General features: G+C 34.8%; 1 protein-coding gene across 6 annotated transcripts in view; it reads left to right on the forward strand.

Moving 5' to 3' along the window:
• Positions 1-19,907, forward strand: part of ITCH (itchy E3 ubiquitin protein ligase) — a 171,835-nt gene that overhangs the window by 101,557 nt on the left and 50,371 nt on the right. For 5 of the 6 annotated variants that reach the window (XM_072631306.1, XM_072631305.1, XM_072631304.1 and 2 more), the window contains 3 exons: positions 9,217-9,312; positions 9,900-10,074; positions 12,797-12,866. In XM_072631306.1, the coding sequence (XP_072487407.1) occupies positions 9,217-9,312; positions 9,900-10,074; positions 12,797-12,866 (341 nt within the window). Of the gene's footprint in view, positions 1-1,516; positions 1,718-9,216; positions 9,313-9,899; positions 10,075-12,796; positions 12,867-19,907 lie in introns of those variants that run through there. The other variant, XM_072631309.1, reaches the window with a different exon arrangement.

Raw genomic sequence — 19,907 nt, forward strand, 5'->3', positions numbered from 1 at the left:
GTGTTCGAGCCTTCAGTGATACCCGTCTGTAGACACCTGCATCACTACTGCTTACTCCACTGCTATTTACCTCTAGGGGAACGTCGTCTTCCTCTCTCAGTGCTGCTGGTAGCCCTCCAAGCTGCTGCCTGCAGGCCAAAGTGCCTTCTTTATGATCCTATTGTTGCCAGTGCTATCTGAACTGTTGCTTGCAGGCCAAGGTGCCCTCCTTGCAATCTTGCTGTTGCTAGTGATACCTGGACTACTGCCTGGATGCCAAAGGGCCATCCTCATATCCCGCAGTGCTAGCCACATTGCTGCATTGTTATCTGAACCATTTCCTATAGGCTAGGGTGCCCTCCTCATGATCTTGCTTATTGCCAGTTTATCTGAACTGCTGCCTACAGACCAGGACATGACTGACCTCCCCTCTGTCCCAATGCTATAGATGCTGCCTGGGCTATTTCCAGCAAGCCAGGTGTCCCTCCCCCTTTTAATTCCTGGATTGCTGATTGACGGTCAGGAAATTAATGTCTTTTCCACTTTTTTCATTTTTTACGAGCTCAGATCATTGCAGCAGACTCACCTACCACTCTTGCTTGTCTGAAGAAGAAGATTCAACATCTGATGCATCTTAGAGTCAAAGATTTTAAACAAACATTCAGTTTACTAAACATGTAGCATTGAGCACAATTTTTCTCTATCCTGCACAGAAACATGTTCAATGACCTTTGGTAAAAGTAGCCTGCTAGAAAGTTCTGTGAGGTCTCACAAGTTTCCTGCTCAGTAGATAGAGTGATTCATATATACACATGTTCCACAAGTGGATCAACCTAAGTGAGCTTAACTCAAATTGGTCAAGATCTGTATCATAGCATCTTGACTCATAACAACCTTTGGAGTGTGGACAGGTAGAGGTTAGCTGCCCCGGGTCTTTTGAGGGTGTGTGTGTGTGTGTGTGTGTGTGTGTGTGTGTCTGTCTGTCTGTCTGTCTGTCTGTCTGTGTGCCTGTGTGTGGGTGCAGATGTGTGGAGAAATAAAGTTGGTTTCACTCATCACTGTCTTAAAGTTATTAATCAGGGCCACACAATGTTACTCCATAAACACAACAAAAATAATAACCTACCCCATATTAGACCACAGACTTGTTAAAGGAATGGTCAGAGATAAAAAGCTTGGCGAAATCACAGTAATGAAAACAGATATGCATATATTTGAGACAACTCAGTCTTGCACTATTTGAATAAAAATTGATGATAAAGACAGTAATGGACAATAGACATGATATTAACATTAATTATAATTTCATATCAAAGTTAATTTGTGTAAATCAATTGCCATAGCAAGAAGACCAAAAGAATCTGTAAAAGCAGCCAGATGTTTTGACTTATTTGCAGCAAGGAGAGAGGTGGAAACCAAAGGCAACGCTGTATTAGAATATAAACTCAGATGTAAAATTTTATGAAGATGGATAATGAATGATTATGAGCATTATTGCCTCATTAAACAGAGAGAAGCATTGGAAGGTAAAACCACTTTAAAGAAGGCTTGCAAGGATACCAACTAACTGAAGTCACCCTGAGGATATGTAAGGACAAAAATGGAAGGAGGACAGCAAGTAGAAGATAAATGGAAAAGATCAGCAAAGATTTACAAAACAGACTTTTCACCTTTAAGGACAGTAGAGCCACCACACTTGGATTTTAACATCACAGTGCCAGATTTACTTATAAGGGAGGTAAGATTGGCATTAAAGAGAACAAAGTCAAGAAAAGCAGCTAGATTAAACCATGAGTAGAGGAGGTCTATGCTAGAAGTAACACAGCTTGAGAGTGTTGAAAGATTAATTCTCAAGCTATCCAAAGGAGGGAAGATACTAAAGAGTTGGGGGAAAAAACCTCAGACTTTTTATTACAGTACTGAAAAACAGTAAATGAGAAGAACATCAGCAATTACTGACCTTTTATACTTTCTCATCTGCGCAGACCCATTTACACATGAATCGAGGGTGTTTTTGGTGAGGCTATAACTGGGGAATAAGCAGGCTTTTGCAAGTGATAATTCAACAGTGAACCACGTATTTACCATTTCTCAGTTCGTTGAAAGATGTAGTGATATAAAGGTATCACTTGCTTATTTTTTGTAGGTTATGAAAAACACCAAATTCACCAAATTTAATTTAACAAAAAGCTTTCTTCCAGCAAAATGCCTCTTGTTCACATAAAAATCATTCAAGATTCTTTAAAAGATATAAAAACAGAAATTACTCTCTTTACCCTCTGTTCATAAACATCAGGTGAAGCATAAAAAAAGGAGACATGTACTCTCCAAAGGAATTCACCACTGTGATTGAGGAGATCCAATACAAAGTCCAAATTGAAGAGAGATTTTTTGTAAATGTTGACGACTTCCAGATGTCCCTGTTGGTCCCCAAGAACTTTGCAAAAACTACTGCAGGAGATCCATTATGACTCAAAAAGCATTTGACCCGTTCCATTTTTGTCTTTTCCTCCTCCAGCACCTAGCTTGATGCTTTGCACAAGGTACATAATAAAATGTGTTGGTAAATTGACATGACCATCCTCACAGGAAAGGTAATATTCAGATTATAATATATGGATAGACAACCAAGAGAATCTATCATTGTGACTCTCTGGAACAGAAAAAAATATATATTGAGCTCCTATTTTTTGCCAAACATTGTGCTAAGTGCTTTATAAATATCTCATTTGACCCTTAGAACAATCCTGTCAGGTAAATGCTATTATTATCCCTGTTTATAATTTAGGAACCTTAGACAAACAGGATATGTGACTTGCCCAGGGTCACACATCCTAATAAGTGTCTGAGGCTGAATTTGAATTCAATTCTTCCTAACTCCAAGCCCAGCATTCTGTCCACTGGGGTAGACAATGTAAATGGACAGTGGATTAGACCCAAAATTAAACAGGAAGAAGAGAACAAGCTGGATATCATCTGGAAATTACCAAACTTCTGTATTAAAAGCTTTCCTCAGAAACAGAAGACCCATCTGTTTAATACCAATTCTGTCAGTGTAGTATAACTGTGAGACATGGAACACAATAATCTTAAAATAATTGAAGGTGAATATCACATAGAGGGCAATGAAGAGAGAGGTTCAAGGTGGGTATGAGTAAGCTATAACAAGTGAGAAACTTTGCTGAATAGGCATAAAAGATGATTAAAAAAAGCGAAGAGCTAGAACAGGGGTGGGGAACCTGTGGTCTTGAGGCCACATGGGGCCTTTTGGTCCTTAGGTGCAGCCTTTTGATGGAGTCCAAATTTTGGATTTGTTCTGTGAAGCTTGGATTCAGTCAAAGGGCCACACTTGAGGAGCTACAGGGCCACTGGTGGCCTTGAGATCCCAGGTTCCCTACCCCTGAGTTAGAATTTATATAGGACTTTGAGATTTTAAAAGTTCTTTACAAATATTAGCTCATTTTATCCTCATAAAATCCTAGGAAGTAAGTGCTATTATTATGCCTATTTTTAGATGATGAAATTGAGGTAAAAAGAAGTTATAATTTGCCCAAGGTCCCAGCTAGTAAATGCCTGCGATCATATTGAAACTCATCTTTCTACTTCTAGGTCTAGAGCTCTATTTCACTGTACTACCTAGATGCCATTAAAATTATGTATGATAGGACGAAAAGGTGGTCTGATTATATGAAAAGTGTGGGGAATAATAGATGAACAGCCTAAGTGTTCACCTGCTGTCCTTATGATGTTAGAAAAAAGCAAGGCAGACCTTTAGTGTGTTGGATGAACTCCTTTGTGGAGACCTTAAGGGATGACTTGGAATATAGAATGCTGTAGGATGGATAGGCATGGTTGGGTTGCAATATTCATTGTTAGGGAGAGCATTAAAATCAGTGAGATCGCATCCATTTGAGTATTGAATTTTGGAGTTTACCATGTTAAAGATTGTTTCTCTTTGCCTCAGTTTTAAGTTATAACATTTAAAGGGAGAAGGGGATAGGATGGAGATTAACACTTACACAAGAGGAAGAGACAGTAATAGGACAGAGTTTTGTGGAAGTAACATCATGTTTTTGTCACCTTTAGGACATTCCCCCTAAAGACTTTTATAGCTATGGTGTTTTTTTTGCAACTATAAGCAAAAATCACTTTTAGCACTTGCCCTTAGGCATAGTGAAATTAAAGTCAAAATTATTCTATATCCTGCTTGATTGATGACAGACTCAAGATGCAGAACAAAAAATATGTTGTCATATGTAGTCAGTAATAGATTTTGTTTTATTTATGCATGTTTGTCTCAAGGAGCGTTTTTAAAAAATTTTTTTTATTTAGGGACTGAGTTAACAGGAAAAGGAGATTGAGTCAGGATTTCTGCCAAGTGGGGTCCCCTGACACTCCCCTTCCCACACACACACAAAAGAGTCTTTGAAGTCTCACCTCTCACAAAAGAACAGAAGTAAAGCTGAAAAGGATCACAAGCAAAACAGTTTTGAAAATTACATGTTGAATTTATTATATTCTTTAAAAGAACTTTTCATATTAGAAATTTGTCATTTTATGTATAATCGTCCTTTTTCTCTTTTTGCAAATGTTTATGTGATGTTAAGTTCAGGGTAAAAAAAGTAAATTCCATAAAATAAATATGTCAAATTTAGTTCATAATAATAAAAATAGCACAGATTTATATGACTCCTTAAGGGCTTGCAAAAGCACTTTTCCTCACAATTCTTCGATGTAGATAGTGGAAATATCATCATGTCGTTTTTGTTTATTTTTGTTTTAAATAGTATTTTATTTTTTCTAATTACATATGAAGACAATTTTAACATCTTTTTAAACAAAATTTTCAGTTCCAAATTTTTCCCTTCCCTCCCTCCTCCCTAAGATCATAAGTAATTTGATATAGATTATGTATGTGCAGTCATGGAAAACATCATTTCCTTTTTAAATAAAGGGAGACTAAAGTCCTGGGGAGTTAAGTAACTTGCCTCTAGTCCCATTATTGAGGGAGCCTTTAAACCCACATCTCTTGACTCTGATTCTAACATTTTCTTCATACGTTGTGTTGCCACTTTATAAACTAGAGGTTTGAAATTTTTTCTTCAATTGTTTTTGATAGATTTCCTCTACTCTGTCAATGGTACTCCTGTTCCAAGAGTCAGAGAATGTGGACTTGAAGTGATCCCAGGTGGATCACTTCTGAAGTAGACCTCTTGACCTGCTTATATTTAGGACTTCATCTCTGGGGACAGGGTGAAGAGGCAGAAAAAAATTAACTAGAACTCACCTTTTCTGTCTACTTAGTACTGGTGGATGTTGTGCTGCTGACCAGATATGGCTTACTAAAATCTCAGCAGAATTGAATTGATTACCCATTATGTGCACAGTAATGTGAAAGATAAAGAGAATGAAAAACCAAGGTTCTAAATCTCAATGAATGGACAATTCTTTAAGGAAAATAAGACAAGAAAGCAAAATAATGCTATGATGATACATAATAAGTCATAAAATTATGCAGAATGCTATAGCTATGTAGTATAGATTTAGAATCTTGTGTACTTCTCTTTGGCTCTGTATATGGAAATATCCATTTTATTTGATGTTAAGTTTAGAATGTATAAATTAACAGTGTCATAGAAATTTTCAGGAGGCAGAGAACTTTTTTGATTGCGGTGATTATGAAGAAAATGACATTTGAACTGGGCATCAACTGATGGTTGTCAAAATGACTTATGTGCACTTTATGTTCATTTCTCCTTTAGTCCTTTCATGAGTTCCCATGTGACAAAAAATGGCGCTATTGAAATGTTCTTCCTGACAGCACCAGGACTAGGCAAACCATGGTCATTGTAGATAAAAAAAGATGAAGGAGCTAAAAATGTATGTGGTATTTAAGGCTAATGCCATTTGAATTTTATCTTACGCTTCAAGAGGTCCATCAGTGTAGGTTTTCTGTACGGTGATACAGATTTTATCCCATTCATGCCTGCCTATACTGTCCAACTCATTTTCATTATCCCAGACGTGTTCTTGGAGTCTTAATATTCTCTTGAGATTAGTGGATGCCAGTGGATAGCACACAGGCTATCTATTACTTTTTCTCTCACTTTTGCTATAAGACCAGGCTATCTATTTTTCTTCTTATCTTTCTTTGTGTTACTTTATACTTTTATACCACTTGCACATAATTACGTATTTGTAATGTATTACCTGTTCACACACACACCACATACACTTTCCATTTCTCTTTGTGTGATCTTCATTTTTAGTTCTTCAGGGATTTTAGTGTTCCATGATTCTAAACCATGTAACGTAAACAGAAAGATATTGCTGTTAAGAAAGATGGACTTTTATTTCAGGGGAAAGCTTGGGATAATTAAAAGAACTGTATAGTTTCCTGAAAGTATTCCAGCCCATTCTCTTCCTCCTCAGTTCTTGGCTCAGCTGAATAGCCATTTGTTATTTCGGTACAATAGTGGACCAATTCTAATGTATGTTCCATACAGTTGACCATCTAGTCTGAACAGTAAACATTCCTCATCCACTTGGTTTAAAATCTATTTGTATAGTTAAACTTGAATTTTTGGAGGATTATGGATCTTCTATAGGAAACTATCCACATCATAACTTATGGTCAGCAAAATGTTAAACAGAAACTGGAGCAGCTGGAGGATCTCACTATTTGTAGCAGGAATTCTTAATTTTTTAATTTAATTAACTCCTTTGGTAGTGGTAGTCTAGTGAAACTTATATGTGGATCCCTTCTTGGAATTTTTCTTAAAAATTCATAATAATGGAAAATGCTAAATTTCAATAAGAGATTTTGAATATAAAATATAATTTTAAATGTTGCATCTTTAGAGTTCTATTGTTTTGATAAACATAGGAGTTATGTTACCTGTTGGAATTAGCATTTTGTTTTATCAATTAAAAATTTTTTAATAATCAAACAGCACAGGGAATCTTATATTCTGCACACCTTTTAAGTGGGTGTGAATTGTAAAGGTAATCTACTGTTGCATGTTATTTGTGGAAGTGTGCCCATTCCCTTTTCATACTTTCATCAAGTATGTTGTCCATGTCTGTGAACATTATTTTTGTAAACATTTTTAGAGATTGGAAAGGAGAGACATTGACTGAGTAGTTCCTGACATTCTCTAGATTGCCTTTTCCTTTTTTCTTTTTTCTTCTTAATTGATTGAGTAGTTCCTGACATTCTCTAGGTTGTCTTTTCCTTTTTTCTTCTTTCTCTCCATCCTTCCCTCCTTTATTTCCTCCGTTACACCTTCCTTATTTCCTTCCTTTCTCCTTCTCTTCTTTTCCTCCTTTTTCCATCCTTCCTCCTCCCCTTTTTTAATGTAGCAACAAAAGTGGCTCATCATAGACTTTTTCTGTCTATAATTAATTTATTCCTATTGCTTTTCTTATCTTTATTTTCTTTAGTGCCATTTTCATATATGATACATCCAGGACTATGAGGTTCACCCAAGTGTAGTGGCTTCAATCTTCTGAATGACAAAAAGATTTTAAGTAATAAATCTTTTCCATTTTCCATCTATTTGTTGTCTTTTAAGTGTATCTTTAAATGCCCTTAGATTGACTTGTTTAGTTAGATCACTCACAAAACTTTCTTCAATTTTTTTCTCCCCATTGTTTCTTACTATTTTAACAAATGACATTACTCATAATTTTGTACCATCCTCCATAAGACTTTTTTGGTGAGTTTATTTTTTTTAAACTGATGTTGCTCTCGGCTACATTATTTCTTTATTTGGCAAGAAGATCTAGTGGCCAAGACAATTTCTAGAATCTTTCTGTCTCTTTGTTATAGCATTTGACATATATCAGGTTTCTTTGAGAAGTGGTGATAAACTATGATGGTGTCTGTTGACCTATTTCCTTTATTTTGAAATCAGCAAATTATTTGCATCGGTCAGGTTAGAATTTTTTAAACATGCCTCATTTTTTTTTCCATTTTCACTCCATTTTTGTGTTAACTTTGATCTTTGCTTTAGCAAATTGGTATAAGCAGAAAGGTGATTAGACAATGAGTCTCACCCCAGTAATGAGTCATTTCCTTTCTGCTAAAATAAAATTACTTCAATTTTTGTGAGTTAGTTGAGGTTCCCACTATTCATTGCCTTTCCTTTCTTTTCCAAAAATTTATCTTAAATTTTTTTCAAGAAAATATTAACTCCTTATTATCAGTATGATGCTTTTCTGTATTGTCTACAAGTCTTTGCGCTTTTTCATTTCTTGTTCCAGAACTCTATTTTCTCACATTTTTTTACCATCTTTCCAGTTGTCTTATCTTTACATTGCAGTTGCTGAATATCAAAGTGCATATTACTTGAACTTGGATTGATCTTATCTAGTTCTCTATAGAAATTCTCTTATTTCCTCATTCTCTAGAGCAGATATGTTTGAATAAACTAATTATTTTCATGATGGTTTTTTTTTTCAAATACTAAGCATGAATAACTGCAATATGAGCTGGCCAAAGAACTCTTGAAATTATCTTTCTTGTTACCTTTCAACACATAGTAAAATTAACTTCTAGGATCTTTTTTGCCTCTCCAAGAATAATCTGTACACTATCATCCCATTTAGCTGCAATTTCTTCCTGATTTCATGTATAGAAAGAAAATCAGGATTTATAAGATTTGATTTCTCTAGTTTTATGCTCACTGATTGGTTATTGGGTAAGGATCTCATATTTAGAATACCAACAGCTAAGCTAATATTTAAAGATAGACTAGGAATCTTTACATTGTTTTCTCTCTTTTTTGACACAGACACTGCAAGAACAGAAAGGGGCTACACAAGACAGAATAATTTTGTATTTTTCTTTACTTGTATCATGGGTTGTCATGATTAAAGATTTTCATTACCAAGTGAACAGGATAGTTAGTGGTCATGAGCCTTTCCATGCTGAAATGTGTCCTTACAAAGTCAATGAGACTGAACTAGACTTGGCAGTTCATCTACTAATAGTTAGTTGAGAAGGTGAAACATTTAATAGCTTTTGCAAAAAGAGGCCTGCTTAGGATACCTCTAATTGAGTATATTTTTGTTAGAAATGTATATTTTTTTATTTTAATTTTTGTACTCATTATCCAGAATTTCCAAAGTTTAAAAGAAGTGCTACTTTTTAATGAAATACTTTGGACAGTATAGTATTTGGCATATTTTTCTAGTATGAAACCACATTAGCCATTTTATTTATGTGTGTTTAAGATGGGAACAGAGAGTGGACCAGCATGGACGAGTCTACTATGTAGATCATGTTGAAAAAAGAACATCGTGGGATAGACCAGAACCTCTTCCTCCTGGGTGAGTCTGAAATAATGGAAAACTTTGCAGAATTGTTCAGAGACAGGAATTTAAATCTTTTCAAGTCTACTTACATTCCTGTTTGTTCTGGTTTCTGGTCACTTCTATCTATCTCCACAAAGTTTGGAACATTACAAAAGAGAGGCAGGAATTGGATTATTTTTGTTTGTCTAAACTGTGACTAAGAGATTGCTTAGATCTTGGGCTTCTATAGTAACATATCAACTGTTTACTGAACTTGAAACTTTACTTTGCTGTCTTGGATTTATTATTAGTGATCACATAATGTCTTTTCTTTCAGGCCCTTATTAAAAAAAATCACTATTTTCCCTCACTGAACCAGACTTAAATGTAGTGTAAGCATGTTTAAGAGTAGGTCTCTGTGGAGTCGTAAGTTGTAAGGCCTACACGCCAAACGCTTTGCTTAATAGTTCTGTATTCTTTAATAGATCAGTATATATCACATAAGCACTTTCTCAAGAAAAGGTTCAGGGAGTCTTGTTCTGTGGCCCAAGTGATATTCAGGTACCTGTTTATTCTAGCAGCTCCACAGTGCTGACATTAATTTTGAGAGTTTTTCTCATTAGCTGGGAACGTCGAGTTGACAACATGGGACGTGTTTATTATGTTGACCACTTCACAAGAACTACAACCTGGCAGCGGCCAACTTTGGAGTCAGTTAGAAACTATGAGCAGTGGCAACTACAACGAAGTCAGCTCCAAGGAGCAATGCAGCAATTTAACCAGAGATTCATTTATGGGGTGAGCAATAGTCTTCGTGCTACAGACTGATGAAATGTCTCATGGTCCTTTTGCCTGAATGTGTCAAAGTAATTGTAGAAAGTGATAAGATAAAAAGACATAAAAATAGTGACAAAATAAGTTCACAGGCAAGATCATAAGTCAGCAGTTTGATTGGTGGATATATTTTAGACTTTTGTTTGGCATATCCTAGATATAAACATAAGTGATAGTTTTTTCCCATTCTATGTGCCTCCTATGTCTAGTCCTTTCTTCATTGGTTATATAGAAAAAAGACTAATGGATTTGTAACAGTGGTAGACCCAGGTGGTATTACTGATTCATTTTCCTAATTTGTTTCCCTTCCATCCTCCTTTTAATTTTTTATTCTTATAAGGAATGGCTCTCTGAGGAGGAGAAGGAGGAGGAATATTTTTGGAAGTGAAGTTAATATAAAAACGAGTGTAAAAGTTTTTTTTTTTAATTAAAAAGAAATTGTCTCAAAAGGTTAGGACAAAATTTGTTTCTTATTTTTTAAAAACAGAATAAATACAATCAAATTGGAGGAAAAGAATCAAGTAATTCTTACAATTTGAGTAAGGGAAAAAACTTTAGCCCTACATATCTAACACTAAATTTCTATCATGGATCTCTTGATAACAATTTTTATTTTTTTTGCAAAGGGTAAGCTATTTGGAGCTCCACTTGGTTGAAGGAATCTGGGAAGCTGCCTAGGATGGTGTTACAGAACAATACCCTGTGAAATAGCTTGATATAATAGAGAGAGAGCCAGCTTTATAGTCAGGCAGACCTAAGTTGCAAGTCTTATCTTCATTATATTCTGGAAGTATCGCTGATCACTTAGTATCTTACTACCCCAAGACAACTTCCTAAGGCCATGAGGTGGAGAATAGTTGCTGGTGGCCATTGAGATGATTTCCTCACAGGGACTCCCTTAAACTGATAAAATCACAGACCTGAACAAAAAAATTACACCTCAGTTTCAGAAATAGATTTCCCTTCTTTGGTAAAGAATCTTTGCTTTCTGAAAACAAAGGGCTTATATTTAATTTTAGTCCTGTGGCAATGAGGTAGAATAACTGGTAAATGTACCAAAATATATCTTTAGAGACGATTGGTGCCAAGACATTAAAAACTTAGCAAAATGTAAGTTCCAACAGATGACAGATCTTTAAACCCTTATATCTAAGCTAGAAAGAAACAATCCGTAAAAATCTGAAATAGGTTTTCTTTCCATTTCATGGCACCTACTCAACCAAGCACTATGCTAAACTCTCAGGATGAAAGATTTCCTGTTTACAAGATATTGATGTTGTATTGGAGGAAGTGTATGTATGGAATTATATATAGAAAAAACACAAAATACAAAGTAGTCAGGGACAGAGGAGGTTGAGGTAGGGATCGAGAAAGGCTTCATGTAGAGAAAAGTGCTTGATCTGAGAGTCTTGAAGGAAATAAAAGATTCCAAGAAATGAAGTTGAGGGATTCCAGTTCCTCCTGTGCTTCTGTTCTCATCACTTTTCAATGACTATTCTTTGAATACTATAGTGTCACATTTACCACTTGCCTATCTTTTTATGGTAGGCAAACTCACCACGATAAGCCTCTTTGTATCTCAATTCTTGTACTGTTTGAATGACTACCACCATCACTGTTCCAGTGTATGCTCATACTAATTGTCTAATTGCTTTTTTTTGAAAACTAATTGATTAGAAGAATTTTTTCTAAAATATCTTGGATCATTCTCTGAAATCTTTGCTTTTTTCCACTAATATTCTGGAATTATTAACTCATGTACTCATCCAGTAAACTCTCTCCTTCCTATCCCGTAACTTTGGCCACATTCTTTCTAATGCCCTTTTCTGATAATTGTGGAAAATAGAATTTTGTTTAACCAATAATTATTTTCCTCTCTTTAACTGCTTTCTTTTTCATCAGCCTTTTTTTCACTTTTAATTGTAACCAATTTTATAATTGAGCATTTAACATTTAAGAAAAACTACAGACAGGTATGAAGATAAGAAAATATGTTACTGTTAAGCTTAATATATGTATAATGCCTTGTCACATCTGCATGGTATATGGTATTCTTTAGAATATAAAGGCATAATGCCAGTGTAATACTCACAGCAGTCACTATGGATATGCATGCATATTTCCAGGGTAAATTCGCAAAATATGAACTTTCTTCCTCAAAAAGGAAGCTAAGACATTTTTTCAAACACCAGAAAGCCAAATCCATCATAGTAACAAAGAAATCTATCTACATTATTAATACAGAGAAGTACTGCCATCTCCAAGCCTTCCTTCTCTCAGACCTCCCCACAAAGAAGCTGCCATAGGCAAAATCACTCCCTCTCTCACTCACACTAGCTGCCCTGCCTTAGCTCTGCCTCCCTCTCTCCCAGCTCTGCCTCCCTCTCTCCCAGCTCTGCCTCTCTCTCTGTCAGCTCCACCCTTCCTACTCTACCGGTTCTGCAAGCTCCTCCCACCCACCATCAGCTCCATGTGACTCAAGTTGTGGGTTGGTCCAGAACTCAAAGCACATCACATGGGCCTAGTAAGAAAGAGGCAGGGAAGATCTTCAAATTCCCTTAACATTACAATAGGCTTCAGCAGATTTGTGAACTCGGTATTTTTTTAATGAGTGCTATTCTTAGAATTTCCAAAAAAAGATACGTTAGTACTGAGTTATTAATACATCCTTTTCATTTTTATGTAGAATCAAGATTTGTTTACTTCATCTCAGAATAAAGAGTTTGATCCTCTTGGACCTCTGCCACCAGGATGGGGTAAGTGTAATTCAAATTGTGTTTCAGTTAGAGAAAAGCAAACTTTGAAAAAAAATAATTTTGCTAACTCTTTATGGTTATTACTTTGCTTTGCTTTTAGTCTAGTATCTTTAATTCAGTTCAACAGACATTTATTAAGTGTCTTTTAGTGCAAAGCAATATGTTAAATGCTGAAAGAAATAATAAATTGAGATGACATGGGCCCTATTCTTAAAGAGCTTACTAATTAGGATTATTGAATTATTACTTACTAATTAGGATTATTGCACACGTACATATAAAGCTACAACACAAAGCAGTTCATAAGTGCGTTTTTTTGGCCTAGACTTGGGATTTCATTGATGTAAGGAATTTGCTCTACCATTGCAGATCAGCATTTGCTTTGCAAGTTACAGTCTTAGAAAGGTCATTGACAGCTTAAGTGATTTAACCAGAATTATATATCCTTTTCGTGTTAGAGGCAGAACTTGAACTCAGTTCTTCTTGACTACGAAGGCCTGCTTTCAGTACACTCTTGCAGCCTCTCTATAAATATACTAGAGAGGTACAAATAAAGTTCTGTGTTAAGGAGAAAAGGTGACTATCAACTGAGAAAGATAAAGGAAGGTTTCATGAAGGTGGTATTTGAGGTAGGCATGATGAATAGGAATTCGGTAGGCGGAAATGGTGAAAAATCCTAAGCATCAGAGAATAGTGAAGAACTTGTATAGAGTATAGCAAATACGGAAGCTCTCACTTTGCACAGATTTGCATTACATAAATTCACCTTTATGTAAAGAATTTGGAAAGAAATTCACATTCCAGAAAAACACCTATGTTAACTTTAATATACAGTATTGTGCTCTCTTTTTCTGTTCCTTTTCCTTGAACTGAGTTTCTGTGTCCTCCCCAACCCCAAAAAAAGATAAACCCCAAGACAAAAACCCTTCCATACAGAAGCAAAAGATAGGCAGATAGAACATTACTACTGTCAGATTAGGTGTTCAGCTTGAGATCTCCAGTGCTAAGAGAGGAGACCTTTGCTTCACTTGGTCACCCACCATGTGTCTGTCCTCAGTCCCATGTGGTGCCCATCCTCTCCTATCTGGTTCTGTGTTCAGCCCCAAATGCCCCTTGACCCCACCATGTATTCCTCTTCCTCCTCTCCCTTTTCTGTCCGTATCTCTCATGTGTCCTTGGGCCCCTCCCTCCATTCCTCCCTTTCTTCCCTGCATCTCTGGGCAAATTCACATTTTATAAAGATCATTTTACTTTGTTCACTTATGTAAAGCAAGAAATATCTGTAGTCCATATTGATAAAGTTAGGTGTAATATAAATATAAATACTGTGATATAAATGGGAAAAAGTAGGGTAGCACAACATTATGGAGGACCATAAATGTCAGGTTAAGAAGTTTAAACTTAACAGGATAGGCAGTAGGGAGATGATATAAGGTTTCAGGTTGTAAGTCTTTCTAAATTATGATTCAAAGAAATTAAAAGCCCTTAATTGGACTTAGACTTATTGTTATTTTTGTAAAGTAAGTAGAGGATTATTGTGACTGCATATGGGATAGGTCTACCTTTTTTACCTATTGTATAAGTAATAAGACATTGGATACTTTCTAGAATGCAAGATCATGCCATACAATGACGTGACTCTGACATGAGGAATTCCTTTAACAGTTACAATGGTGTAGGTAAGATAAAAGTTGGAGCACACCTTCCAAATTCTCTTTAATAGTGAACACTTATACAATAATGTTTCAACAAAATCTATTCAGAAAAAATAAGTTCTCTAATAGAAAAGTAAAGCAAATATGGAAAGATGAGAGAAGTACAGTAAAACTGCATATCAACAGATAGAGTGGTTTCATGTGCACTTCAATTCAGTTTATGAATTGTGGTGAGTGGGTTTTGGATTCAAGATGGTAGAGTAGCAGGAAGAAATACAGCTCACCTATTCTACCAAATCCCAATTAGAAAAGCTAAGAAAAAAAATCTTAGTGAATTGTTTTTACAGTCCAGCACAGCATAGGGAGATAAACAGAAAGGTTGTTGAACCTAGGAGATACAGAGTCTAGTCAGGGATGCACCAAATGGGGCATTTTGGCCATAGAAACTGAAAGAGATCCAATGCTGAGCACTAAAGCTATAGAAGACTTCAAAAGAGAATAAATAGTTTGGCACAAGAAAAATAAAGACATACTCCCTGAAAATTAGAATGAACCAGGCAGAAGCTAATGTCTCAGTGAGACAGCAAGAAATATTAAAAGAAGTTAAAAGGTAAAAGGAAGCATAAATTATCTCATAACAAAAGTAACTCACCTAGAAAACTGATTGAGATAATTTAAGAATTATTGGACTACCTAAAAGTCATGATTAAAAAAGAGACTAGAAATCATATTTCAAAAAGTCAAAGAAAATTCCACATAACTCTTAGAACCAGAGAGAAAAGTGAAAATGGAATCTTGAAAGATACACCAGAGGAAAAACTCTGAGGAATATTACAATTAAAATCCTGAGCTTCCAGATCAAAGAAAAAAATACTGGAACCAAACTGAAAGAAAAAAAAAATCAAGTACTGAGGAGCCACCATCAGGATCATGCAAGCTTTAACTGCCACCATCTAAACGAGTGTAGAGTTTGGAATGCAGTTTTCCAGAAGACAAAAACATATACGCTTAAAACCAAGAATAATTCATCCAGCAATACTGAGTGTAATCCTGCAGGGAGAAGGCTAATCCTGTAGCCTAATGAAATCAAGGACTCCCAAACATTCTTAAAGAAAAGACTCCAGAGCTGAGTAGAAACTTTGAAATATAAACATAGGAGTCAAGAGAAACATAAAATAATAAAGATAGGAAATTATTCATCAGGGAGTAAATAAGGAAAAACTTTACATTCTAATATAGGTATATGAAGCATGTAGTATTATTCAGGGTCAAAAAAGGAGTCTAATTTGACAAAGGCCCTAAATAAACATATATGTACCAAATATCATAGTTATCTAAATGCTTAAAGAAAATGTTAAATGAATTATAGAGAAAAATAGTAAAACTAATGCTGGAGGACCACAATTTACCCCTCTCAGACTTAAGTCTAAAGAAAAAAACATCTGAAGATTCTGAGTAGAATTTTAGAAAAGTTAGCTATGATAAACCTCTGGAGATTATTAAATGGAAATAGAAAAGAATTATGCATATTTCTCAGCTATGTATCACACCTTCACAAGCAAATCAGTCATGTATGAGGACATTAAAAACCTCATAATCAAATGCAGAAAAGTAGAAATTCTAAAAGCATATGTTTTAAGGCATAATACATTTAAACTATATTCATTAAAAATTATTGAAAAAACAGTAAAGTTAATTGAAAACTAAATAACAATCTTAAAGAATCAGCTGATCAAAAAAATCATATGAACATCAGTAACTTTATTAAAAATAATAACAGAAATATGACATATAACTAAAATATTTGGGATGTAGCAGGAGTCCTTAAGAGAAATTTCTATATCTGAACAGTTTAATCAGTAAGAAAAAGAATCATTCAGTTATTTAATCATATAACTAAAAAGATCACAGAAAGTTAGTAAATTTAAAACTGCCATTAAGCATCACAGAAGAAATCTTGAAAAATCAAGAAGAGATTGAAAATTGAAAAAAAAGAAAAGAATAAATGTAGGAGCTGGTTTTTAAAAAATCAGATAAACTGATATCTTAATTAGAAAAACCAAGTTAGTGGTATGAGAAATGAAAAGGGAAAATTCAGAACCCAATATAAAAGAAATGATTAGGAACTATTTTCCCTATTTTTTTATCACTAATACTTAAAATCTAAATTAAATGGATGAATATGGAGAAAAATATTAAATGCCCAGATTAATAAAACAGAACACAGAAGACTTAAATAACTAGAGCCCAGTCTTAGAAAAAGAAATTGAACAAACCATATACCCCAAAAGCAAAAGAATCCAGGAACACATGGATTTACAAATGAATTCTACCTAACATTTAAAAAAAATTCTAATACTACATAAACTGTTAAGAAAAATAGAGAAAGAAGGGTTCCTAACAAGTTACTTCTAGGATATTAATATGGTGTTAATACCTGCACTGGGGGGAATTAAAACAGAGAAAGAAAACTATGGACCAACATCCCCAGTAATAATTAGTGAAACCTATTTAAATAAAATATTACGAAGAACACTATAGAAACCTATCACATAAAGACTATAAATTATGACCAGGCTGGATTTTTACCAGGAATGTAGGACTGATTCATTATTTAGGAAACTAGTAATTAACCTAATTAAAACCAAGAACAACAAAAATCACATCTTTATATCAATAAGTGCAGAAGCATTTGAGAAGATAAAAGCCCCAGTTCCTGTTAAAACACTAGAAAACATAAGAATAAAGAAGTTTTTATAAGTGTCTGTGTCAACCAAGAGCCAATATATTATCAAGTAGTGGGGATAAACTAGAGGCCTTTCTGGTAGATTAGGGGTATAGGAAGAATGTCCATTATAACCATTACTACTCAATATAGTTCTAGAAACACCAGCCATGACAGTAAGAGAAGAAAAAGAAATTGGAGGAATAAACATAGGTAACAAGGAAACAAAAGGAGTACTTTTTGCAGATGATATGGTGGATTTTCGATAATCCTAGAGACTCAGCTAAGAAAGTAATTAAATTAACAACCTCAGCAAAGTTATGAATCATCAACATGTTTACATGTTTTTTTTATTACACACAAAATCTAGCAGTAAGTGAAAGAAAAAGAAATTCTATTCAAAATCATTAGATGCATAAAGTGCTTTGGAAGACTACTTGTCAAAACACACAGAGAAAATAGAGGAACATGATTACAAAACATTCTTTATACAAATACAGACAGATCTCAGTAATTGGAGAAATATTAATTTCTCATGAGTAAGGATGATACACAAATTCCATGAAGTTTCTCAGAGGCTTAGGTTATTCAGGTGTCCCATGGCAGGAGTAATTTACAGGTGTTGCTGAGATAACAGTTCACATAGAGTTAGAGTATTTTTGAGTGTATTGAACTTCTAAACTTAGAAGAGTTTTTCTTCATTTAATAAATAGTGGCTGTGGGAAAGTTTAAACTTCTGCATTTAACTTCAGAGAGGGAGGCTGAACTGTTGAGACAAAGAAGAGGCTTAGGTTTGTTACATAGAATATAGAACATAAAATCACCTACAGAGTAAAATCAGATATAAAATATAGGATCAATAATTAATTCTCACAGAACTCTGGTCATTGCAGTGACCAATGGCAATGTCAGAAAGCTCATGATGGTGATAGACAAAGAGTATAGATTGCAACATGATTTTTTTTTGCTTGACCCATACATGTTTGTAATAGAGCTTTTTGTTTTAATTATTCAGTTGATGGGAGGTTTTGAGGGGAAAAGGGCAAATCTTCATTTGAAAAAAGAAAGTTTTTTTAAGTGTGAGTATTTTGTGGCAGAAATTTAGAATAGGTGATACTTTTTCATAGTACTTGTGGATTTTTGTCCCTGAAGCATATTCCCTGATGGTTCATAACTGTAATAGAATCAGAATCTAACCAAAGAATCCAAAATACTTCTACATAGATTGTTTGTCCTTACGCGTCAGGTAGGCAGGTAGGGCTACTAAAATAAAATGAACCAACTGGTACTTGTACTTCCCATTAGGCTTCATGAAAGGGATGGGTTTCTCTCTCACCAGCTTCTAACTATTAGTAGCAGTAAACATATGAGTTATTTTGGGGAGGAACAACCTGGGTAGGCAGAACTGATAGCATTGTCACTAAGAGTGACACATACTTCCTTGTTATGATTGTACAGAGCACCCCAGAAACAACAACCTATTGGTGATATATGGAAAGCTGCACTCAAAAGCTACGTGGACACTGTCATAAAAATGAAAACTTACTACAAAATCAATTCCATGGCCACATCTCAGTGTTTGTTCCAGTGTTGCAAAAACTTGCTTAATTTTTGCTTCAGTGTTTTTTGGATTGGACCTTTGATTTCATTAGTATAGACAGATGCCAGTGAATAAATTTCTAATAGGACAGAGCCTGTTTTGTAATTTATTTAGAGAATTGCTTTGGGCACTTACAGGTTAAGTGAATTGCGTAGAGTAACATAGCTAATATGTGTCAGAAACATGACTTCCTTCCCTCACCTTTCCAGCTACTAGCGTATTTAGCCACTGTGTCAAATTGCCTTTCTTGCCTAAAGTATAGATCACTGACTACCTAGATATTAATGAGAGTGTGAACCATGAACCAGTATTATCTGTTTTTCCTTAGAAAATTTTTACCTGCAAAATTTGGCCTCATCTTACTCTTTTAAAAATTATATTTTATATTTTTCAGTCAGCAAAAATCTTCCATTTTACTGTACTACCCAAAACACACTTCTCTTGAGAACTAAAGGAAAATAAACCTTGTTACAAACATGTAGAGACAGACAGTCAAAACAAATTTCCACATTGGCCATCTCAAAAAAAAAAAAAGTCATTCTGCACTTAGTTCTTCACCTCTCTATAAAAAGATAGGTAGCATATTTCATCATTAATCCTCTGGAATCATGGTTGATCATTACATTGATTAAAATTCTTAATTCTTTCCAGGTTGTTTGTCTTTAAATTGTTTTTCTGATTCCTTTCACTTCACTCAACATGAGATCATACAAGTGTACCTAGGTTTCTCTGAAATCATCCTCTTCAATATTACTTACAGCACACAATAGTATTCCATCATATTTATATGCCATAACTTGTTCATCCGTTCTTCAATTTATGGACATGCCTTTAGATTCCCATTCTTTATCACCTCAAAAGAGCTATTAACATTTTCGTTCAACCTTAGAGTTTGTTTTGTTTAAGATTAATCCCTTCCTTAATTTACCCTCTCACTAATTTCCCTCTTTCTTCTCCCATTTTTCTCCTATATTCCTGTTGAATGAAATGTATTCTGTACCTAACTCTGTGTATATGTGTGTGTATTCTTCTTTCTTTTAACTAGTTTAAATGAATGATGG

This window comes from Notamacropus eugenii, chromosome 1 (genome assembly GCF_028372415.1).
Source record: "Notamacropus eugenii isolate mMacEug1 chromosome 1, mMacEug1.pri_v2, whole genome shotgun sequence".
NCBI lineage: Eukaryota > Metazoa > Chordata > Mammalia > Diprotodontia > Macropodidae > Notamacropus > Notamacropus eugenii.